Source organism: Neolamprologus multifasciatus, chromosome 19, assembly GCF_963576455.1.
Source record: "Neolamprologus multifasciatus chromosome 19, fNeoMul1.2, whole genome shotgun sequence".
In the NCBI taxonomy this organism is placed as follows: Eukaryota; Metazoa; Chordata; class Actinopteri; order Cichliformes; family Cichlidae; genus Neolamprologus; species Neolamprologus multifasciatus.
This window is the reverse complement of record NC_140457.1, coordinates 2,236,011-2,260,482: the sequence shown is the minus strand read 5'-3', so window position 1 is coordinate 2,260,482 and position 24,472 is coordinate 2,236,011. Positions and strand designations below refer to the sequence as shown.

General features: G+C 45.1%; 1 protein-coding gene across 3 annotated transcripts in view; it reads left to right on the top strand.

The window, feature by feature from the left end:
• col12a1a (collagen, type XII, alpha 1a) overlaps positions 1-23,368 on the top strand; it is a 47,447-nt gene extending 24,079 nt beyond the window's left edge. The window contains exons 29-66 of one of the 3 annotated variants that reach the window (XM_085144183.1): positions 83-215; positions 385-408; positions 1,089-1,228; positions 3,038-3,167; positions 3,313-3,452; positions 3,531-3,660; positions 5,296-5,438; positions 6,560-6,689; positions 6,783-6,925; positions 7,014-7,143; positions 7,662-7,781; positions 7,903-8,049; positions 8,125-8,241; positions 8,322-8,474; positions 8,568-8,642; positions 8,717-8,856; positions 8,966-9,089; positions 9,188-9,331; positions 9,543-9,707; positions 9,919-9,957; positions 10,079-10,217; positions 10,799-10,941; positions 11,290-11,399; positions 15,062-15,220; positions 15,460-15,537; positions 16,189-16,275; positions 16,724-16,777; positions 17,092-17,187; positions 17,505-17,558; positions 18,450-18,503; positions 18,752-18,805; positions 19,308-19,379; positions 19,461-19,496; positions 19,573-19,639; positions 19,726-19,908; positions 20,076-20,153; positions 21,181-21,351; positions 21,714-23,368. In XM_085144183.1, coding sequence (XP_085000309.1) covers positions 83-215; positions 385-408; positions 1,089-1,228; positions 3,038-3,167; positions 3,313-3,452; positions 3,531-3,660; positions 5,296-5,438; positions 6,560-6,689; positions 6,783-6,925; positions 7,014-7,143; positions 7,662-7,781; positions 7,903-8,049; positions 8,125-8,241; positions 8,322-8,474; positions 8,568-8,642; positions 8,717-8,856; positions 8,966-9,089; positions 9,188-9,331; positions 9,543-9,707; positions 9,919-9,957; positions 10,079-10,217; positions 10,799-10,941; positions 11,290-11,399; positions 15,062-15,220; positions 15,460-15,537; positions 16,189-16,275; positions 16,724-16,777; positions 17,092-17,187; positions 17,505-17,558; positions 18,450-18,503; positions 18,752-18,805; positions 19,308-19,379; positions 19,461-19,496; positions 19,573-19,639; positions 19,726-19,908; positions 20,076-20,153; positions 21,181-21,351; positions 21,714-21,724 — 4,113 coding nt within the window. In that variant the 3' untranslated portion in view covers positions 21,725-23,368. The remainder of the gene's footprint in view (positions 1-82; positions 216-384; positions 409-1,088; positions 1,229-3,037; positions 3,168-3,312; positions 3,453-3,530; positions 3,661-5,295; positions 5,439-6,559; positions 6,690-6,782; positions 6,926-7,013; positions 7,144-7,661; positions 7,782-7,902; positions 8,050-8,124; positions 8,242-8,321; positions 8,475-8,567; positions 8,643-8,716; positions 8,857-8,965; positions 9,090-9,187; positions 9,332-9,542; positions 9,708-9,918; positions 9,958-10,078; positions 10,218-10,798; positions 10,942-11,289; positions 11,400-15,061; positions 15,221-15,459; positions 15,538-16,188; positions 16,276-16,723; positions 16,778-17,091; positions 17,188-17,504; positions 17,559-18,449; positions 18,504-18,751; positions 18,806-19,307; positions 19,380-19,460; positions 19,497-19,572; positions 19,640-19,725; positions 19,909-20,075; positions 20,154-21,180; positions 21,352-21,713) is intronic. The other 2 variants (XM_085144181.1, XM_085144182.1) reach the window with 2 other exon arrangements.
• Positions 23,369-24,472: the final 1,104 nt, after the last annotated feature.

Below are 24,472 nucleotides of genomic sequence, written 5' to 3'. Positions count from 1 at the left end.
CATCTAAAAAACAGACTATGGATTTTACATGGCTTACGTTTGGTTTTTATTGGCTAAACCGTCTTTGTGTTTTCCTCATCAGGCCATTCTGAACAACGATGAGACGACCCACCTCCTGGAGAACTTGGAGCCGGACACGCCCTACGACGTGTCCGTCACTGCGATCTACCCGGATGAGTCGGAGAGCGAGGACCTGCTAGGCACCGAGAGGACATGTAAGACGCACACAGTGATGACGACTCAGTAATAACTCTAGTTAACACTGTATGCTTAGATTATTTGTCACAGTTTCTCTTCTTTTGGTGTTAATTTTGCATTTTGTTGTTGTGTGAAGTGTTCGATCGAGGGTTTGCCCATTATGCCTTTCTATTTCTGCCTCTATAGTGCGCCGTCAAATTGATCCCTCACGTAAGTGTGTTCGTAACAAAGGGATGCTTTTTCTTTCAAGTGACAAAAGCATGTTTTATTGTTGCAACCAGTCATCAGAACCGTTGTTCACTGGACAACTGTTATTTCATCATCAAGCAAGACCCTTAACCCATCCATCGCTCCAGTGGTGCTGATGCTGTCACAGCCCGGTTTTATTCTTACGTGTTTGTCTGTCTGCGTTTGTCCGCGCCATCATCCCACGGCTTCTTCATGTCCTTACTCGGTTACATGAAACGGCTGGATGGAGTTCCACCATGCATGCCTGGCAAAACAAGGATTTCAATCCCTGTTTTCAAAGCCCATCCCATCAGCCATCATCAGTCATCCATCCATGTTCATTCATTCATCCATGCATTTGTCATTCATCATCATCATCTTCCATCTATTGTCCGTCAAGAGACACCTGCTTGAGAAAAGACGAAGAGCGACTGTCTTTTCTTTTTTAAAGCTGCAGTCCTGTTTAACGCTCATTGCTCGATTTTCTGTCAATCATAAACAAAAAGGTAGAAAATTAACTGGCATCTGAACTCAAATCAGCCAATAATCTCAAGGACTGTGTCTTTAAAAGATATTTCAGTGATATTTTCAAAGGAAACCGTATAACTGCTGTTGACGTAGCTTTAACTGTCATATATGTGCTTGCCTGTTGCACTGTGCAGTGCTTCCTCCATCGCCCACCAACCTGGTTGTGTACAATGAAACCACCACCACTCTGAACGCCATGTGGACTCCACCGGCGGGCCGTGTCCAGAACTACAAGATCTCTTACGTCCCCACATCCGGAGGCAGGATTCAGACCGTAAGTCACACAACAGTTAGCTCGTGTTTGTCAGTGTTTAGCAGCAGTGACAGGCTTTAATATTTTAGCTAGTGTCTCCTTTCTTTTCATCTCCTTCTCAGTCTCGTTTTAATAATCCAGACAACTGCGGTTTATAGTTTATGGCTTTAACTCAGTCGGTGGATTTGTTTCTTCCTCCACAGCGACTTTGCTTCCAAGAAATCTATACAGCTGTGCCATCAGTGTTCAATTATTTGAGTTTATTCCGAGTCAAATCTCATAATCTGTTGTTTGGATACAGCGGCATTAGTGTGGACAAAACCTTTCCTACTCTTTCCTCAGTATTTCCTCACGCTGCAGACTGTGTCCCGCTGGTCGTGCATTTTTGGCCGTCTCGCTGAATTTTCAAAAGTCTTTCTGGATGACAGCTGAAGTTTTGGTTTCAATTTTCTGTCAGACGTTTCTCAGAGCTTTAAAACGAGAACCAGAAGCCTGAGGACGAGCAAATATCTACACACGAGATTTCACGCTGATGCGAAGCGTCTGATCGTTCACGCTTTCTGTTTATTTATGAGATTAAAAGAAATCAAACTTCCATCCATCCATTCGCTTCCGCTTATCCTTTTCAGGGTCGCGGGGGGCACTGGAGTCTATCCCAGCTGTCATAGGGCGAGAGGCGGGGTACACCCTGGACAGGTCGCCAGTCTGTCGCAGGGCCAACACACAGGGACAGACAACCATTTGCACTCACGTTCACACCTAGTGGCAATTTGGATTATCCAATTAACCTATCCCCACAAGCTGCATGTCTTTGGACGGTGGGAGGAAGCCGGAACCCGGAGAGAATCCACGCAAACACGGGGAGAACATGCAAACTCCACACAGAAAGACCCCGGCCTGATGTTGGAATTGAACTCAGGACCTTCTTGCTGTGCGGCAACAGTGCTAACCACCGTGCTGCCTGAGATCAAACTTGAACATCTTAAAAAAAAGTTCAGATGTTTGAAGTTGGAGTCCGGTCACTGGTGTCAGATATTATCCTGCAGATCAAGTTTAAAGTGCTGCCATGCACTCGTCCTTCACACTTGTCACCTTTTAACAGGTGCAATCTAGAATTGGTCATTTTAGGAAGTTCATCAAACTGTTTGTATGTTTAAAATATGGCTCAGGTGAGGTTTCTTCTTTTGGTTCTTGATGAAATGTAATTGTGCTGATGGAAAAGTGGACGCTTACCCAGATCGTGTTGGTTCAGTGTCCAGATTTTGATGTAACCTTGAGTTTAAAAAAAATAAGTGTGCTTTTTGGAAATGGGCTGCACACATGTTGAAGAAAAAACTGTCGCAGTGCCAAATAAAAAAAATACTAAGTGCCGTCTTGACCCGAAACGCAGTGATAAACCAAATCCAGCAAATGCAAACAGACACACACTCGCTAAGAATATTTACTCCTTATAGCAAAAGCCAACAGCGTTGCAGTAAATCCATCATTAGTCACAACAAGACATCTGACTGTTTCCACCATTAGCGGACATATTTACCTTGGCCACTGTACTTATGCTAACCGTGTCCAAAAACACTCCGAGCATTCCTCCTGGAAGCTTTCAGGTAGAATTCTTTCCATCAGGTTATCAATCTGAGAAACCCCGCAGAGGATACTTTATTCCATCTAAAACAGAGGAAATACCTCCTCCTCAGCACATAAAAGAGCTGCTGAGTTGGTTTTAAAGCTACAGCAAAAGAGACGGGAAATGCAGAATATTTTAAGGACTGAAAAGCTAAGTGAAATTTACTAAACTAGTGAACTATTTTTCATTTGTTGTTCCCTAACTAGACCCAGGTTGGAGGAAAGAAGACTACAGTCCTGCTTCCTAAGCTGACGCCTGACACCGAGTACGCAATCGGCGTGGTGGCAGTCTACGCCAAAGGAGTTAGCGGACCGCTGGAGGGCATCGGAAAGACCAGTGAGTTGTGAACAAATATGACAGCCAAGTCTTGGATATATGAATACATCCCACTCATGGAAAGTCTCTCAGTTTAAAAAAGCTCACGCATGGTGTTCAGCCTTGTTGCTCGATGCAACGTTATCATATCTTTATGTTATTTCAGAGCCTCTGGGTGGTGTTAGGAACCTGCGGGTGACTGACCCCACCACCAGCACCCTGACCGTCCAGTGGGAGCCTGCCGAGGGGAGCGTCCGTCAGTACAGGATCTTCTATGTGCCTGCAGCTGGAGGAGTGGAAGACATGGTAAGCAAGACATTAACAACGACATTCAGCCATCTCCAGTGGAACAACCCCGACATGCTGTGTTGTATTTCTGCACAGGCGCAGGTATCAGGCAGTACCTACAGTACCGTCCTGAAGAACCTGGATTCTGATACCGTGTACACTGTGTCTGTGGTTCCCGTATATGCTGCTGGAGAAGGACAGCGCATGTCTGAGAACGGCAAAACATGTAAGCACTGCACGCATGCAACCGCTGCTGTAGGTAACGAGATCCACTGCAGATCCACGCGAGGGCGTTAGGCAGCGGCAGCGACCTCTGTGTCATCAGGGTATAGAAAATCCCACGCAGACCAAGAAGAAGACCTGTGAATGAGATGCCGTGAAGTGGCAGTGGGATTTATTTTCCAGTCTATCCGGAATGAACCGAGTGGCCTCGGCTGCTGACCCGCTGGGTCAGAAACCGTCAATAAGGCAGCCAGTTGTAACTGATTTGTTTCAAATATATCATCCAAATCCTCTGAAAATCTGCAATCCAGTCAGCTCAAATTCCATCCCTTCTCCAGAAGTGAAAAAATACTTGAATAAGTCTGAACCGGGGTACCCGCAATTACCCGACGTCCCGGGTACGAAAAACGTCCATCAGAGAGAGCATTCAGCTGACTCGCTGGGCTGAGCTTTAACCCTTACCTGCAAACTGGAGCTTAAAGCTTAAATAAATGACAGCATTGAGCTCAGTCAGCTTAGTTTGAGTGAACATCGGTTTTCCAGTTTCTCCCACAGCTGAACCACCGAACTCTGCTGGGAATTAGTCAGCATTTTGTGGGGTGATTGCGCAGGAAGGAATTCCTCTGGCCTGGCAGCACTATAATGGTGTCTCCTCTCTCTTTACTGTAATATTGTCCATTTATAGGTTGAAGGGGAGGCTAGCGGTCAGGGTAATGGCGGGGCTGGGGTGTTTGGCTCCTCTCTGGGAAAAAGAAACAGGGGCTTTGAAATGAATAGAGAGCATTATATGTATAATTGCTCCCAGCCTGCTTCGCTGGGGTCATGCTCCGTGCCAGCTACTGTTACCCCCATTTTCCCTTCTGTAGCAATAGTTCATCATGTTCAGTGGCTTTTCAGTCGACATGTCAAAGCTCACGCCGCCTGTGTACATATATTTATGTTCATTAACGTCAGGCCTTGAATCGGCTCTCGTCTGATTCAACCGTTCGAGCTAACGAGCTGCTCGGCGAGCATTCACAGCATCTTAAAAGTAACAAGCGTTGGTCTGTAAAACATTTAAAGTACGGAAGCTTGCTTACTTTTTTTCTCCTGCGTTTATGGGGTTATAATTAAGAGCAGCACAAAATCTCCAAACATCTGCTTTGGTTTTTTAGAAGTCTAGCTTCACACAGAGCTGCACATAGGCCTTTCTGTATCCTTTTCATTAACCTTCAGGGCACTGACAGGAAGTGCCCTGTTGATAGCTGTATTGTTAAATAGCATCCTAAACTCGTCTCTGTTGGCTGCTGGGGGAGTTTTACTGGAGAGTTCTCATGTTGTCCTGTTCTGGCCACTAAATGAGTCCAGATGATTTATAAACTGAGACAAAGGGAGGATGACAGGACTACAGGAGATTCACAGAGGTGTTATTTAGATGCTCGTAAATACTACAGATGAAAAGGTTTACCAGTACTGGAACCCCAGTTATGCATTTGTGCTTCATTCTTATGGGTTTTGTTTAATTGTTGTTGTTTTTTAGCCTTAATTTATTGCCACTCCCCTTACCCACATTACTCTCTGTTCATTTTTGCAGCCTTTCCTTTCCGTTCGTCCTCGTTCTCTTGCCCCTCTTTAACAAACAATATTCCTGTCCCTGCAGTGGAGCGCAGCCCCGTCAGAAACATCCAGGTTTACAACCCCACCACCAACACTTTGAACGTTCGCTGGGAAGCTGCCACAGGTCCAGTCCAACAGTACCGGGTGGTCTACTCTCCTTTGAACGGTGCCAAGCCTTCAGAATCAGTGAGTTTCCAACTGCTGTGTGGGCTGATGCGTAAATTATATTATTAGATTATACTCGAGAAAACTAACCGAGAGCAGGTTTATTTGTAATGCCTTCAATCATACAGAATGCACACAAATATTGAGGATCACCACACGGAGCTGGAAGTGGGAGCATTTGCAGTTTACCGTGCAGTTACTTTTAAAAGCACTCGGTCTGCTCACCAAACGCATTGGTGTGAGCGTGTTTGCATGTGTGCACTTTGGATTGTTTTCTGTAAAGAAGTGCTGGAGTTTCAAACACGTTCATTAAAGCAGAAATTCTTTAGCTGCAGCTCCCGCTCTCTCCGTGCTGTGTGCCATCTGGCATCACAGTGCCCACATCTTCACATGTTAAAGATTTCTGAGCAGCTCAAAGAATCCATAAAAACTTTTAAAGCGTCTCTTTGCATCAGCTTTCTTCAACATCCATGCCAGATGGACTGCACCACTGGTTTCTTCACTGGGTCTTTAAGAAAGTGATAGAAATTCCAGCGTATTGATAAAGACATGCACTCAGCTTTCTGTTTCCCCCTTTTGGTCAGCACGTTTAGGACAGGATCGTGCCCTTTGCATGGTCAGAGCTAATTATGCGTGTCAGTGGCAATGTGGCCTGTTTCAGCCAGCGCCACCAAATCCAACGCCACCTGGAAATTTGCAGCATAGCTTTTTAGCTTCATCATCATTGGCTGCTGAGTCCTAAGCCTAAGTTTGACCAGGAGACACTGTGGCGTGATTCAGACACCCACAAACATGTTTGAAACTCCACCAGGCCCTCATGGAGCTGACCTTAGCCTGTGCAGATAACCGCTCTGAGGCTAAGGACACACGATCAGCTGTCACCTCCATCAGTGCTGGCTGTCACCCACCCAGCCCCCTTTTCGGTCCTTTTTTAAACCACTAGCACACCTCTGAACATCAAAGGACTGTTTGGCTCTTCCTTTCACTGCTGCTGACAACAAGGAGCCAGTCAGTAAAAGGCAGGTGTAGAAAACAAGCAGCTGCCAGGCGAGAGGGGCGGAGTCTGTGGCTGCGTGAATGTTGGATTTGGCCCTTTGGTGCATGTGTGCATAAAAGCTCACTTATTTTGTGTCTCTGCACAGATTCTGGTACCAGGGTCGACCACCACAGCCTTGTTGCAGAAGCTGCTTCCAAACACTGATTACAATGTGGGAGTTGTTGCTCTGTACAGCGATGGCGAAGGACCTGCTGTCAGTGATGAAGGAAAGACATGTAAGAACCCGGGCCGGTGTGTTTTGTTAGCAGCTTTGAGGTGTTTTCAACAAAAATGCAAAAACATGTTCTTCTTCCCGTTTCTGTGCTCAGTGCCCCGAAGTGCCCCAAGGAACCTGCGCGTATACGACCCCACCACCACTACCCTCTCCGTCAACTGGGACCATGCAGACGGTCCTGTCATGGAGTACCGCATCACCTACGCCCAGATCACAGGAGACCCGATTGAGGCATATGTGAGCATATTTATAATTCGACAGCGATGTTTTTGTGGCCATAAATAACAAAGGCACTTGTTTATGCATCCAATTCTTCTGCTTGTAGACGACAGTGCCAGGAAACCGAAACAACGTGATCCTGCAGAACCTGGACCCGGACACGCCGTATAACATCAAAGTGACCGCCATCTATGCTGATGGAGCAGGAGGAGAGGTGGATGGTGACGGACGCACAGGTACAAGCTGTCCCATCTGTGCGACCTCGTGAGAGTCTTTATTCAATAAGCGAGCGTTATTGATCAGCGGCGAGCAGAAAATCCGAACGGACTGATTCACTAATGAGGTTCCTGAGGAACTGAACATTATACCAAACGTGGAATAAGTGATATTGTTGACTTTTAAAGAAAGCCAAAACCCTGAGCTGCCTGCACGCCAGTGACGGAGATCGTATCCTCGTAGAGTCTTGCCTAACTTTGCTTCTCAAACAAAAGAAACACTATTGCGTATCGTAATGCCGCTCCGCTCCTTCATGCAGATTATTATTGTTATTATGATTTTTTTTTACTTTCTTTCATGTGCTGGAATTTATCATCCCGCTAATCGCACATTAGAATATTTCACTCAATGTTATTATGAGCAGTGATGCAGAAATTACCCAGCTGCTGATGGATCACCAAAGCTCAGATCCTGTGCGTCCCATTACAGCGAACCTTATCCTGTGTTGACTGCGCCGCTCTGTCTTTGCTTCCTGCAGTGGGAATGCTCGGCCCCAGGAATCTGCGTGTTTCTGATGAGTGGTACACCCGCTTCAGGGTGTCCTGGGACCCCGCCCCCTCCAGGGTTAACGGATACAAGATTATCTACCAACCTGAGGGTACGGACATGCTTTTGCATGGATCAAAAACTACATATCGTTGTTTTTTTTCTAGTTGTATGAGTTACTAGACAAAAAGCCTCACTGCTTACATGCAAGTCATATTAATGTTGCTTTTCAGGCTCGGATGAGTCCATGGAGGTGTCTGTTGGAGACGTAACCTCCCACCAGCTCCATAACCTGAAACCTGGAACCACCTATGACCTGAAGGTGTTGGCGCAGTACAACACGGGTGACAGTGCACCTTTGGTCGGTCAAGGCACCACCTGTAAGTATGCTGCTACCTGATGGTCGATGTTTGGATTGGATGGATTTGCAATGAGCTGCGTTTGCTTGTCTTTAGTGTATCTGAACGTGACGGACTTGAACACCTACAACGTTGGCTACGACTCCTTCTGCCTCCGATGGGCCCCTCACAGAGCAGCCACCTCGTACAGACTCAAAGTCAATCCTTTTGATAGTAAGTTGAGTTCACCCTGTTACACCCGGTAACGTTTTAGACTCAGTTGCTAAGTCGCTCTCGTCTTTCCTCTCCTTTAGCCTCCAAGAGCGGGGCTCAGGAGATCACCGTCAGAGGCTCAGAGAACAGTTACTGCTTTGACGGCTTAACCCCGGACACTCTTTACAACGCCACCGTGTACACGCAAACGCCCAACCTCGAGGGGCCTGGAGTCAGTGTCAAAGAGAGGACGTGTAAGGAAAAGGCTGCTGGAACTTCCTGTTTCTTTGATGCAAAGATATCATTTTACCAGCTATGATGACATGTGATTCTTTCTTGCGTTGCAGTGGTTAAACCCACCCCAGTGCCAACAGAGGCTCCCACTCCTCCTCCTCCAGCAACAGTCCCACCTGCGTTAGATGGTGAGGATAGCTTTAATCAATATTACTTTGTCCAGGCGCGATCAGCCTCTAACGCTGCTTTACCTGCATCGCAGTGTGCAAAGGTGCCAAGGCCGACCTGGTCTTCCTGATTGATGGTTCCTGGAGTATTGGAGACGACAGCTTCAGTAAAGTCCTCCAGTTTGTTACGAGCATGACTGCAGCCTTCGATGTCATCAGCCCTAAAGGCATGCAGGTCAGCTGATGTTTCGGTGGCTTCTTAAAAAATAAAAATCATGCATATACTTCCTAATATCTGTGTTCACCGTCGTCACCATCCTCTTATTTTTGTTCTCGGTGAACAGGTTTCATTTGTGCAGTACAGCGATGACGCCAAGACCGAGTTCAAACTGAACACCTACCACGACAAAGGCATCGTGATCTCAGCTCTGCAGGGCGTCCGCTACAGAGGAGGCAACACCAAGACAGGTGACGCTCTGGGAAAAAAAGCTGCAAACTTAAAGTTCTGACTGTAGTGAACGTTTGAGGTTCGATGGTTTTCTTCTCCCGTTTTCTTCTTCATCCAGGCATTGCTTTGAAGCACGTCTATGAGAAGGTGTTCGCCTCAGACAACGGCATGAGGAGGAACGTCCCGAAGGTGCTGGTGGTCGTCACGGACGGACGCTCCCAGGATGAGGTCAAGAAGAGTGCAGAGAAGCTGCAGCACTCTGGTATGTGTGGAAATATGAATCGCTGGCTCGTGTGTTTGCAGAAGAAGTAAAACAGGGGAAGCATTTGCTCCTGAACGTCGATTTAGTTCATCTGAACCAGACTTTATGGCCTGTTTAACAAACTCTTGTATTAAACCTCGCAGCGGGTTTTTGTTGCAGACTTAACAATGCTCTTTGTTTGTTTTTGTGTGTTTGTGTTTTGCACCGACAGGCTACAGCGTGTTTGTGGTCGGGGTGGCCGACGTGGATATAAGCGAGCTGAGAAGCATCGGCAGCAAGCCCAGCGAGAGACACGTGTTTGTGGTCGACGACTATGACGCTTTTGCCAAAATCCAGGACAACCTGATCACTTTCATTTGTGAAACAGCCACTTCCAGTAAGATTCACGTATCAGAAAACAACAACTAAAGTTTCGTTTCACTCGCAGACGGGTTGATTAGTGAACGGCGGCGTTAAGAGGAAGCTCTCCCTTTGTCGTGCGCTCCTACTGATCCTTTGCCTGGGGAAATATATAAAGGGATATAAATCACATTCTTTCTGCCGTAATCTGTTTTTCCAACTCCTTGTATCTTTTCGTTGTGTCTCAGCTTGCCCTCTGATCTACATCAATGGATTCACCACGCCTGGTAAGCACACAACATCACCATGCAGTGTACACAGCAGATAATCCCTGCAGAGTTTGTTGACATTGCTAAATGCTGTTATGCGGTACACTAGGAGGTTTCTCTCATTGTTCTTCCCCTCCAGGCTTCAGGATGCTCGAGGCGTTCAATATGACAGACAAGACATTTGCTGCCATGAACGGTGTGTCCATGGAGCCGGGCTCCTTTAACAGCTACATCGCCTACAGGCTGCACAAAGATTCCTTCCTGAACCAGCCCACCAAGTAAGAGCTGAGGGTGTGCATAATCACAGGTTACTGGCCTTATCGCCTGCACGCTTCATTATTCGTAATAAGGTTCAACAGCCTCTGTAGTCACAGAGGTCTCCCCGATGCTCAGGCCTGTTTATTGCTGCAGCTCGTAGAATATGAGGTGTTAGCAGGAACATTTTGGGTGTAGCGTTAAGCCCCAGGACCCCCACCCTCCCACCTTTTTCTTACAAGGAGAAAGCAAATCACCGCTGAGTCAAATGCTTTGTTGTTCAACACTTGCACAACAGCTGTAGTGTCCAAAAGTCTTCTTAATATGTTTATAATGATGCGGCTTTAGTGTGCAGCATTTGTCTCAATGCACACAAGTGGAAACACTTTGAACCTAAAAGAAGACAGAAAATCCTTTCAACATGTGCACAATTTAATCAAGGCCATGAAAAAACGGCCATGAAAAAAGACGTCTACTGTGTGACACGCTGTGTCACACAGTAGACGTCTACCGTCACACAGTAGACGCTTTATTATGCATATCATTATTATTCTGCTACAGTAACGAGCGTCTGATCACAGGGTGTGATTCTTCACATTTACAGGGAGATCCATCCGGATGGTCTTCCCCCTTCTTACACCATCATCCTGCTCTTCCGCCTCCTGCCCGACACGCCCTCTGAACCTTTTGATATCTGGCAGATTGCCGACAAAAACAACAACCCTGAAGTCGGGGTCACCGTCAACCGTAAGTCTCCCCTGCTGAATATTCTTACCCTGAGCTGTACACTCTTTAAAATTGTACTTTGTTTTTTTGTATAAATCACTAAAAGTGCTAGATAGTTGCAAAACTTCAGGACATACTGCTTGAAATACAATTGGACTTTTTTGTTGTTTAACTCTTAAAACAGCACCTTTTTCAAACCGTGTGCATGCACATAACCACAGGAATTGTCCTAATCCCTCGGAGCCTTCCCTTTATCCTTCCCTTTATCCTGCTCTCTCTGCGAGCATGTGTTCTCTATAGTCTGTGCTTTGCGTGCCACTGCGCTGTAACACACTGTCAGGGATTCATCAAAGGCTCTTCTCTTTTCAGCTTCCAGCAAAACAGTCACGTTCTACAACAAGGACACCCGAGGAGAGATCCAGAGAGCCGCGTTTAACGAGCAGCAAGTGAGGCGGGTTTTCCACGGCAGCTTCCACAAGGTAAACATCGGGCGTGATTCTTAAAGACAGGAGCAAAGGGACATTTTGGCTTTACTGTGAAAGACTGAGAGTCTTTTGTTTGTCAGTTGAGCGCTGCGTCTCCTTTCTGAAGGCTTTTGTGTTTTCAGTCTTTTCACGTCTGTTTTTACATCCTTTCGCACTCTGCGGCTTCTGTGCCTCCTTTCTTTTGGCTGAATTACCTTTAATGTGAAGATGTGACAAAACATTCAGGGTCATGTAGCCATATCAAAAGGTTCCTGCTCTCAATCTCAAAGTGTCAACCTGCTGTCAAAGTGGCCTCTTTTTACACATATATATATATATATATTTCTTTAATTTAAGCCACGGCCAGTGAATATGACAAATGGGCTGTGGAGGCTATAAATAAGTTTTAAAAACTTTGGCTGGAGGGAAATTCTGCTGCAGACTGTTAGAGTGAATCATGGTGGTCTGACCACATCAAGACTATAAGCTTTCCTGGTAGTTGTTAGATGAATTCCAAACCAATCTGCTCCTTGCTGCATCCATTTTTATGTGGGTTCAGTTGACTTGCTTGCATTTTTTCCACAAAAAACATGAAACGTCTTCATTTAATTCCCCAAAAGACATTCCTGCAGGTGCATGAAAAAGCGTCTTTCACCCGACCTCCCCGTCTGCTAAATGTTCTCTGTTTTCAAACTAAAAGGTGAAATTTCAGAGTTTAAGTTAACGCTGAAGATATAAAAATCAGTAGCCACCGTGATGAATCGGCTGAAATTTGCTTGTGCGATCGGTGGAGATTTGGGCTGGAACGTGTGCTTTTCTCATTGTGAAAGCAAGGAAACACATTATTGGCTGAACGCTGCAAGGACAGCGAGCGGTGGATTTAAGGCTCCAGGATCCAGATGTTTGCAACTGTCTTGATGAAACATTTTCTTTATTTTGAAACCATCATCTGCTCCAGATTTCCTGTGAGGAATTAAGCCAGAACTCCTGTAGCGGGCGCGTATTTAAAGATTCGTGAACATCAACTGCTCTTCAAACAATCGGCCAAAACCTCTCGTCTTACACAGAATATCAACAACAGCGGCTTTCTTTCCCTTCGTCGGTTTAGCCGCTATATTAGGAACACATGCCGGGCTTACTACTGTGATAAACACCATTTGTGTAGTATGCTTTTTCTCTGGGCTACAGAAAGAGGTAATAGAGACATGGACTGTCTTTGTGGCCAGTGCGAAGCATCAGTGACTTCAAAACATCCCCTGTTATGTTTCAGCACAGTAAGACGGTATATTTTACAAACCTGGAAAGATTTACGATGCTAAATTGATCACTGGGGGGAAAGCGGCTGGTTTCGGTGTACTCCAAGTCACAACCAATTGCATTTGCTATTTCTAGACAGCGTCCTCCGTATTTAGTACACTCGTCCGTTTATTCTAAGGTCATCAAAGTAAACGACCCTTTTCGACGTGCAGACATCTTATCTGACATCAAAGTTTGCCACCCCACTTCCTGACATGAAAGAGCTCAGCGTGATGTACTGGCTCAGAGATCAGAGCCTGCAGCAAATGACTTTTTAGTTTGACCGTTTAGCATCTACACAGCTAATTGCAGGGTGACTTCATAATGAATGCGACCCTGGAAAATGTTGGGTCAGGATTGGATTTTAATTGCATCACAGTCGGTCGAGTCTTCGGCGCGTGCGATTGCGCGTGCATGTGCGTTCTCTCGGACTGGGTGAGCACTGGGTAGTCGGTTTGCGGTGCGATAGTTGCTGTTGCATGAGCTGGCGAGTCTGCAGCGGTCTACCTAGCTGCTCATTTGCTGGTCTGCTGAGTAAATGCCGCTGCTGACTGCTGCGGTGGAGTGTGTTTACATGTTGTCAGTGGTTTTGCAACACTTTGTGGCTATTACAGACTGACCTCAGCATGTGTGTGCGCAGGCTAAGCCAGAGTGACCACTGATGAGACCGTCACAAATGATAGTTGGGGGTTTTTGTGTGTGCAGAAAAGCGAAACGCAGTGAGATCTGAAACTTTCTAACCTTACGCCTCAGCTTTCATTGGATCAGCTGGTAGAGGATATCATCTGCTAACTGGAACTGGATCAATCTGTCTGCAAGCCAGTCCTGATGCTTCCAGTGGAGTCTGGATGTGCATGAATGTTAGACAGAAAGCACTTTGTGTCTTATAATCAGGTTTTTGACTCAGTATTTTCTGTGTCCTTCAGGCTAGTTAATAAAGAGTAACCCAAGCTGGGGAGGTCGTGGTCAACTGCTACTTAAACATGTGGGATCACTCTCTGAGATGACTTTAGCAGATGCTAACCACTCACTAGCCCCACTGGGGAATCCCCGCCCCCCACCATATTTGAATGATGGGAACCTTGCTGGTAACCAAAGATATTTTCCATATGTCATGATGACCAATCGCGTGTTCACTGCTTAAAGTTTGATCATGTAAGTTGTTGTAATAGTGAAAAGTACATTTTAGTTTGCGTTGTCTTCTTTCATGAAGGCGGTGCCAGGTTTATAATCTTCATTTCTGACAAAAAAGTCGACAAAGTTAAAGATAATTCAAGCTTTGCTGAGTTTTTTCATACACCTGCTTATTAACAGGGCTTTGAGTCTTTTGAGGTTCAGGATTGGAAAAAGAAATGTAGGAAGACTGAGGACGGAGCCTAGAGCAACAACATGTGATGTGATATAAATCTCGGATGTCATGTGCTTTGGAGCGGCGACGGTGTCAGCTTGAAATCTCACCATATGTGCTGTGATTGTGGAGTGTTGACACAGCAGAGCACAGTGAAACCGTCTGTGTTAACAATTGATGAATGAAAGTTGTTCGTCTGTCAACGCTTTGCTGCATTTGGACAAGATCATTTAACGGCAACCATCAGCTGAGGGAGCGCTGGTCATTATTTTTCCCGGAGCCTCAATTTCCAGTGACACTGTTTTTTGTTTTTACTGTGTTTATTTATTGGTCAGTGAGGTAATGTGTACAGTATACCATCCAACCATGTTTTGGTAAGCCCTCAGGAGCATCGTGGCGAATTATATCCACGCCAGGACCTGGAGATAAACAGCAACCCTCTCTCTTTGTGGTCTCACCAGATAGTTTGTTCTGTTTCCAAGGAAGTAAACTATAATTTTAAGATTGATTGCCAAGAACTATGGCCTAGTCTGTGGTTGGTATAGCTTTGTAGAAAGAATTGGTAGCTCGCTTTTCCTGACATAAAGAAAGCTTGTCTGACTGTTAGGCAGAGGAAAATTTGCAACTGTGAAGGGAAACTATGGAAAGTGTAGGACTTTTGATGGCACACCGCAAAAGATATTATTTCAAGATGTGGAGCCGGGTCCTCTGAAAAGGAAACTTCAGAAACTGGCACTTTGTCACTCTGTGCTGTTATACAAGCACTTTAATACCACATGGAAATGCCAGTGTTGTATATTCCCACTTTATGGCCCATTTATCTATGGAGGCATCAAACAGCAGCTCAAAGACTAAACATTTCTAGTCTTATGGTTTCACTTTCTTAAAAAGAAAAGATTAATATTTAACCGGCAGCCAAACCAGCTTTTCAGAAGCGCCAATGTTCTTAGAAATATTTGCCAAATAATCGTTGCAACCAGCTGAGGAGACAAAGATGTTAACGGTGCTCTCTCTTCATCCGTCCCTCCTGCAGCTCCACATCACCGTCTCTCCAGAGAAAGTCAAGCTCAACATTGACTGCCAAGAGGTGGCAGAGAAGCCCATCAAAGAGGCCAACAACATCACACTGGATGGCTATGAAGTGCTTGGCAAGATGGTCAAGTCTGGAGGTGGAAGGAGGCAGTCTGCTACAGTAAGTCAAAAGAAAATGAGCTGGGACTCATTAAAACTGCAAAAGTTTGGAAAAACACTTTTGGAAGATCATCTCTTAAATTTCCAAAGAGAGAACATCCAAAACTTCTTGTCCGTAGATGCACAATTCACTTTTAACTGCTCCCACCGAAGGCGTCTGTCTTTTCTGTATCTCAGAGGATCAAACTTTTAACAGCGTGGGAGCTATTTGTTAACAGCCTCTCTTCTTCTGTTGTGTAGTTCCAGCTCCAGATGTTCGATATCGTCTGCAGTTTGAGCTGGATCAGCCGAGACAAATGCTGCGACCTGCCTGCAACAGTAAGAACAAGTGTCGTAAACAAGCCAGTGGTCGGATATTCTGCCACATTTGCTTCCCATGTTCCCGCTGAAGCCTTTAATCTTTGCTGTTAGCTGTAACACATCTCCAGAGGTCCACTGTGACTGTATACACTATCCTGGGTTACAGCCCAAAGTATACGTCTGCTGGTATGTGGTCATTAAGCAAAACGCTACAGTGCTGTTTGAAAAGAAAGCGCCTCAGTGGAACCTTGTATCCTGTGTAATTGTGCTAATCGCACTATTGCCATCATGACCTCCCGATTACATGAAAACAAACGCTGCTTTAGGTCACCAAGCACTCTCTAAATCACAATTACTTTGATGCATTATGGGAAAAACCAGATGCATGCACATTTAGGCAATTACAAGTAATTCTTGTATAATTTGCATCAGATATGAATCCATCATGTCAATGATTGCAGGCTTATATAACACATCACATCAACCAATCATTTCCACATACGTGGACGGCGTTTGGTCCTGAAGCTTCACGATGACCAGAGTTTGTTGGGATACTGTTGCCTAATTGTGTAATTTTACGCTACAGATTTCAAACACAAGCCTTCGATTGTCAGTTGGTGTTAAATATGCAATAATAATGTGTTTCTGCTCAACTTTGGTCCTTTTCAGAGAGATGAGGCCAAGTGTCCATCCCTTCCTCACTCTTGCACGTGCACGCAGGACAGCATCGGCCCCCAGGGACCTCCTGGACCTTTGGTACAGAAACTCCCTCCTTCATCTCTTAATCTGTCTTCACTTCCTCTTCCTCTGCGTGTCTTCACCTGATAAAGCAGTTTTCTCAGAAGACAGATATTTCAGAGATGATGATGATAAAGCCAGACTGTCTCTGTGACAGTGACCATACAGCTTCACATTTGCACTCAAACACACTGAGGATGTTTTTTTTAATCTCTGGAAAGAGCATTTGAGGATGAGACAAGTGGCACATGTGAAAAAAAAAAGTGGGCTTGGGGAAAAGTGTCAAAAGATAAATGCCTGTCGGAAAAACGGCAGTACAGACGTCTTGAGGAGAGGTCTGGAATATGTGGGCTTGGTAACCTCACTAAGCCAATGCAAGGATTTCGCTGGCTTTGGGGCTTTGGGGGTTTTGGAACTTGCTCCTGTTGTTACACTCACTCGGATTTCTGGCTCCTCACTTTTCCAGGGAAGCCCGGGCACCAAAGGACCTCGAGGAGACAGAGGAGATCCTGGCAAGCCTGTAAGTTAAACTCGACATCACTGTAAGCTAAACTAAATCGCTTTTTTTTCAGGCTTTGATTTTATGAGGCTCCTAAAGTAAAGTTAGATATGTGATAAATATGCTTCGCGATGCCATGGTATTTCGCAAGCTATTGCAAATTGCACACATCTGAAGCCAGTTATCGACTGTATGTTTTTCCACAGCTACAGTTAGAGGGGCCTATGTTAGGTAACCTAAAGGCTCGTTTCCCCAGGCCGTTAGCGATCATTGTCTATGTGCAGTTAAAGGTTTGCTGTGTAACATTTCGTTGTATGTTTCGGTTAATGCTTTAGGGTTCGATGGGTCCACGTGGTGAGCAAGGACTTCCAGGTTCGATGGGACCACCAGGTCCACAAGGCCCTAACGGACTCTCTCTGCCTGGAGAACCGGTGAGCTCATCCACACACGTTTCCACACTATCATTGTTTTTTCTTTAAATTACCGTTCACATGTGCTGATAAGTGAGGTTTGTGTGAAAGTTCATGAATAGCTGATGTAGTTTCCACTTTGCCAGTGAGTTGGATTTATAACTAATGTCAAAACATCACACTCCCCTCGACGTGAAGAAAGACCAGAGGGCTCGCTTAGGATTATTTTACCTGCAGATGTTCTTGTGAAAACAAAATCAATCACAATCACAGGTTCACCGAAAGAAAACAACCCAAAGACTAAAGCACGCTTGTCTTTTCTCATCCTCCATCTTCAGGGTCGCCCAGGACCGAAGGGAGATCCCGGAGACCCAGGCATGCCCGGTCTGCAAGTACGTACTTCTCTTTATTTTGTGGTTTGTGAGCAGGAAACGGGAGACTATCCACAGAGAGCGATGTTGCTACTGGAGCCTGGATTTAGTCCATATGGCTGGATTAAAACCACACTCAGAGTGGGAGGTTTACCATGCCGTCCTCAGGGAGTCCCACACGCTCAGATCAGCCCACTGATTGACAAACGGTAGAAGGCCGCTGATGCAGTTAAATTATTATGAAGTGCAGGCTCGTGTTACCAAAGGGGAAATGGGGAATGGAACATGTTCTTCTCCAGCCTTGTAACTGAAGATGATTGGGACGTGGTAAAGACTTACAGTCTGTCTGAAGTTTGAGCATCTTTGACTTATGGCAGAAGACATCCTGCTGAGCTTGTGGATGAAAATGAAGGTCAAATAAAAGAATCTTTGAGGTTGCTCAGATTTTTTTGACTGTCAGAAGCAGATCTGAAGTTTGGCCAAATCCATTTTATATAATAGTTGGGAATTTTCTGGATTTGAGAGGCTTGGTATTGCGTAGCCATCATCGCTTCACTCATCCAGCCAACTCCCACCATTCAGTTGCAGAGAACCTCACTATTGGCCATTCTGGTCCTTGAATAAGCAAATTCAGACATGAGAGAAAGTCCCAGAGCTCGTTGGCAGCATTGTGATCGTTGCTTACATAATGCAGCTTATTATAACAGCCTATGTACATTTCTACAAGACGTCCTACGTCAAGAGACAAGAAAGAGGTTTTCCTACCAAAACGATGTACTGTTTTTGGCTCGACACTGAGGAAAATGCAGGATTTTTCTGTTAATTCTAGGTCAGCGGGGCCACTGGGGAGCTCTATAAACGTCCTGTTCTTGATCATTCACATTTGATGAAGTGTGTCTGCCTTTTTCCCAGGGTCCTCTTGGACAGCGCGGTCCTCTGGGCCCCGTTGGACCGAGCGGAGCGCGGGTAAGCTCGATCGTCGGGCATGTGTTGTATTCACACTGTTCAAAGCCTAGAAATACTCAAGCATATGTTTTACATGCGATCAGCCACTTATACACGGCCACATGTTTGATGTTGCCTCCATGTTCTCACTTACGTCAGCCAGAACCATCGAGCCACTGCCTATAAGCCTAATGTAAAGACACACACAGGCTGATGTATTGCAGGGATGGGGTCTCCAGTGTGTTGTTATCCATGTTGTTTCTGCTTAGGGGCCACCAGGAAAGGAGGGACCATCTGGACCCAGAGGCCCACCAGGACCCATGGTGAGTGTGGAATTGTTTGTGTTGAAAGGAGCCAAATAAATATTCAGTGGAGTGTGCTTTATTTCCTGATATATCTGCAACAATTACTCCTCTGGCTCCACGGCACATGAAAAGCAGGCTGTAGTCTGCAGCTTCCTCCACCGTTACCAGGCTCGTGCGTGCATCTCATTTCCTTTTTCTGTGGTTTAAGGAGGTCTGAATCCACTTAATCCAGCCGCCATGCCAGCCAGTATAGAACGCACACGTACCATACCATCCTGAGTGCTCCGAGAGCCATTAGCAGCAAGCGTGTTTGTGCACATGCTGCTGTGCATGTTTCCATCTGTTCTTGGCAGCTTGTGCCACGTGCCCCCACGCCCCCCCAACCCGCTGCAGATGTTAAAGTATAGCTCCCTATCTAAAGCTTGTTATGCAACTATTAACAGGGAGCAGAAGTTAAACGTTAAGATCACATTTACTGTGCAGTCGTTTCAAATAAAAACCGCTTTTCTCCTTTTTTTAGGGAAATCCTGGAAATCCAGGTGTTCCAGGAATAACAGGGAAACCAGGAAAGCCAGGAGATTCAGGAAGTCCAGTACGTACTGAATAATATGGCACAAATATAGGGGTGGAGGACGTGGTACGCTTGTTCTCATGTTGTTCCTCTCGTTAACAGGGACCTGTCGGCCTTAAAGGAGAGAAAGGGGAGAGGGTGCGTATCGTCTCCTCATCACGGTTTATAACGCTTTAGGAAACAATCGCTTCATGACAACATCTTTGTTTTCCAGGGAGATTTCGCATCCCAGAACATGATGCGCTCCATTGCCCGACAAGTTTGCGAACAGCTTGTGAACAGTGAGTCAAATGTTTCATATAACTCTGGGAATTTATCTTAAATGTTTCTGTCCTAAATCTCTCTGATGCGTCCTCTTTGTTTGAAGGTCAGATGAGCAGAGTCGACATGCTGCTCAACCAGATTCCTTCCGGATATCGTAGCAACACTCCTGGACCACCCGGGCCTCCGGGCCCTCCTGGCAACACGGGATCCCGCGGAGAGCCCGGACAGCCTGGCCGAACTGGTTTCGCTGGAAACCCTGGTTTACCTGGAAATCAAGGAGAAAGAGGTGCGATACCAGCTCTGTGGTTTATCCACAATTCCAAGCAAACACTTTAATCAAGAGTCACCTCTGTTGTGTTTCATAGACACCCTGAACATTTCTCCTTTTTGCCTGATACGAGAACTTGTTTTCATTTGTTTGAAAGCGACTTCTCCTCTTTAATGTTTCTGTAGGTTTGCCAGGAGAGAAAGGAGAGCGAGGGACTACAGGAAACGGTATCAGAGGACAAAGAGGCCCAAGTGGACCACCAGGTAACACAATTCATCTTTTTGAAGTGAAGTAGGCCATAGTGAGAAGAAAAAGAGCTGCTTTAAGCTTGTTTTCTGTTGAACATCATTCTCCAGCAGCTGCAGACAGTCTGCTGCTCTCCCACTGTTCAAATTTACAACTCGATCAAGACTCTAACACAGTTTCGCCGTGACAGCCTTTTCCAACCTTCTTGGTGGACCTTTCTAGGACAGAACTCCCACTGGCCCCATTAAAATGACACATTTCAGCAAGAGGCTGAAATTTACCTACAGTAACTGTGGCTCAGGATCTTTGGTTTGGGCAGCTGCGCTACATAAACTTTTTGGAGAGGCCCCAAACATTTTCCCAATTCTTTCCTTTCTTAAAGATTGATGTGATGTGTGCATAGACATCTACAAAGACGTCCACGGTAAATGGAAAAAGAATTTCCATCTGTGATGTTCGGACAGCACCCAGGACGTCTTTAGACCGTGCTGCAGTTCAAGAAAAGGAGAAAATGTTTGAACGAGGTTGTAGTTTTCCTTAGGTGAAAATGAAATCTGGTGTGCGGCCTTTAAAAGTGCTCGAGAATTTCCGTTCCCTTGGGAAGTGATTCCTCAACAACAGGAACCTCCTATTGATGTCTACCCCACACCGAACACTGACATGTCTGTTTCTGTGAATGAAGTGAGAAACAACTAGGAAGTCCACGCTGATGACTCACACGCACTGTGTATGTGTGTGAGTGGGGGTCAGATTGTTGTACAATGAGCTTTCTTTAGTGGCTTCATTGACAACACATGGGCTCACTTAAAGGAGAGAAAAAAGAGGAGGGAAAATTCCATCGTGAGTTTCGCTGTCTAGACAGACGGGGCCGGGGTGATTCCAAACAGCCCACACTGCATCCCTCTCTTTAATCGAGCCACTGAAAAGTTGAAATTACAGCTCTGCTGCCCTGTGGTACCCCCACCGTTTCCACAGACTGATGTCAGGAGCTGTAGTACTCCCTACTCAGGTTGGCTTCACTCGCCTTCTCGCTCCCATTTGCAGGGCCACCCGGAGAGTCACGAACCGGATCCCCGGGGCCTTCTGGCTCCTCTGGGCCTCGTGGCCCTCCAGGTCGTCAGGGCACTCCAGGCGTGAGGGGACCATCGGGACCACCTGGGTACTGCGACTCCTCTCAGTGTGTTGGCATTCCTTACAACGGACAAGGTTACACAGGTACGCTTAATGCGCTGTAGGTCCTGCATGGTGCTACATCAGAGGAAACTCCAAGTGTATGCACGGTTATTAGACTGGCAGCTCATTGGACAAATTCAATGGATGGAGGTATGAATGCAGGTGTTCCCCTGGATTCGTTTTCAGTTACTCATGCTGCTCTGTTGAGCTTTGTTGGTTTGCATGTGACAAATTTTCAAAAATAGCAACTTTTTCCAATAATTTGGAACTTGTATATTTAAATACCTCCATACATTTAATGTCCAGGTTTGAAACTGGCATGTAAAGCATTCTAGCTATTGGTCAAATGAGATGCTTTTTACTTGTTCCACAGAAAACTCACACCTTGTTTGAACTATTTTCAGGATTTGCATAGTAAACGTTCTAAGTCAACTGTGCTGCTTACACTTTGAAGTCCCGTTTCTGAGATGTTTGGCCGTTTGCTATGGGGCATGTAAGGATAAATCGCCACGGACATGATTATTGAACATTTAAAAAGAAAAAAAAAACAAAAAACGAACGGAGCGGACTAACATCATCTCACAGCTTCAAGCTACGGTGATGGCAACCTGCTGGTCTGTTTGCATCTTGAACCACAAACCGTTGGGAGATAGAAAGCAGAGACTGAGCACTTCTACAGAGGAAGGAGCATGTACAAATACCACCCAAAACAAGTACTAACATAGAGGAGTTCATAACTGAGAGCAGCGTTAATGTAGAGGTGACACGTGTAAATAAAACTAATGTTTTGCCTTGTAAATGATTGTATGAAACGAGACATTTCACTAAAAATCAAGTTAACATCTGTATTGAGCTCGTGCCTTGTAACCCTCTGCTTACTTACCATCAGCATAACCCCTGTTTATGACGCCTGAGTGCCCTAAACAGCTCTGGTCCAGACTGAAGCATGTTTCATTTGTACTTTTTAATCATCGTGCTCTTTGTGTACATCGGTGAAAATGGTGCTAAATGTTGCTTTCCTGCTATTTCTATTTGTCTTTTATAGTATCAGCTGGTTATGTTACTATGTCTTTTTATTCAATATCTTGTTGGGTTTTATTGTAAATGTCATCGCAGCTTTTAAAACTTCTTTTTTGTTACTTTAGAGAGAAGCAGTTTGACACAGGGCATTTTTTAGTCCACAGTGCAATATAATTTAAAATTGTGCATGTGAAAAGTTGCAGAAGCAGCCTGTTTTTTGATTGGCCATCCTCAATATGTTTCTAGCCAACCGGTACCCACCTGAACCCGAAGTAGTGAATATACCTGTGGAGCCAGCTGGAGAGTTTGAGACACGAAACCCCAGAGGAAAGCGATCGCTACCACAGGACAATACAGAAACACTAGCATCATAGCTACGTTAAGGAGCGGTCAGAAAGTCTTACAGGAACACTTATGTGAGGATGAAGCGATATCCAGAGCAAAACTAGTACTTATATGGGTTTGATACCCCTGGCTATAATGAACATATATATTTTTTTGATGTGACAAACTTTAGGAAGATGAATACAAATGTACATGTTACAAACCTGTGTGCTTGCCAAGTGTCTGCTTGTAATATAACCGCAAGTGTTAATCGGGCTTCGGTGCACTAATCGTGTAAAATCCCGTCCAGAGATGTACATCGTGTATGTTTTTGAACACTCTCCATCTACCCATGTCGTTTTCAGTAAGTACAGCCGTTTCAGTTAAAAAACATCGCCCCTGTGACATTGTGACCAATTTGTAAACCCGCTGATATTCTGACTCTTTGTAACAAGCAGCATTTCTTTTTAAATATTTTGTTTTCTTACCAAAGGTGGAATTGCATAATTGTGCTGTATATTTACTGAGGATTTCTAAGGCAGAATATAGCTGTCATTTCCTATCGATGCAGTTTCGATTTGGTTGCAAGACTATGGACATAGGATTGCTCTTTTCATGTTTTAACTGCACGTTTTGTGAATTCCACACAGCCTTATTTTCTTATTTATTTCTGAAACGAAAGAGGCATTTTTCAATAAAACTACTGAAAATGTAACAGTTGTTTGAGCTTTCTTATCGTTTTTCTATAAACTGAACTTTGAGTCAGAAACGTCAAAGGTCTGTTCGAAATTCCTCTAGATGTTTATTTGAGCGACAGAACCTGTTTTTCCTCAACATGAGACCTTCAGGAAAAGACTTTGAAGTGGAAAACTTTATTTATTTTGACAGCTAAAGATATTTGACATGCAACCGCTTGGCTTTGATCCTATCAGACTGCAACAATAAAGCTTAGAGATCCATAAGGAAACAATGTAGTGGTAACTGGGCCAATACCAGCACTGGAAAAACCCAAAGATTTACGCCCTTCAAGCATGTCTAATGGTGAAATAAGAGACGTATGAGGTAAGCAACAACTGACAAGTTTCTGTTTGTTGTGATAAAGGGAAAGCATGTCTGAGGAGGGGTTCTGCACAAATGCCACAGATAAGAGCTGCGAGTAATGTCCTGAGGTCAAGCTCGGCAACACAAACGTGGAAACCTTCCACTCTGGACGTGTCTTACCTTTATTTCCTGATGATGAGCACATGAGGGTGTAAAACAGCTGCTACATGTTACACAAAGGCTTCAGTGGCCGATAAGTGAAAGGACCCACAGCTGATGGTTCTCACTGCTTTAGTTATCACATGGTTTCTCTATTAAGCCCCTCCCCTTTTTCTTTTATAGTACTTACAGACATGTTTACTGCGACATATGGAAATGTATCCACACCTGTTTTTACGCGACACAGAGTTCACACTGCGTCTCAACATACAGCAAACACATTATCGTCTCAACATCATTCGACGACGCCCAAGCAAACTGAGGCTACATTTGCCCCTATTTTTCCACCACATCCAAACTTACTGATGCCTCACTGTAACCCACCTGGTCTGGTTGAGTTTGATGGCAATCCAGCGTCCATCTGTGTTCACTTTGTGGCCAGAGTTTCAAGTGGGCTGCTCTAGCGGTTGTTACGCACTTCTGTTTTATCTCTCGAAAAACAGCAAACAAAGCACTTTTTCAGCTACAGTGGGAAGAAATATTTGTAATCTTATGGAGCATTTTATGACTTCAGGGAAAAGGTTTTGGAAAATGCACATATTTGCTGAAAGGATGAACA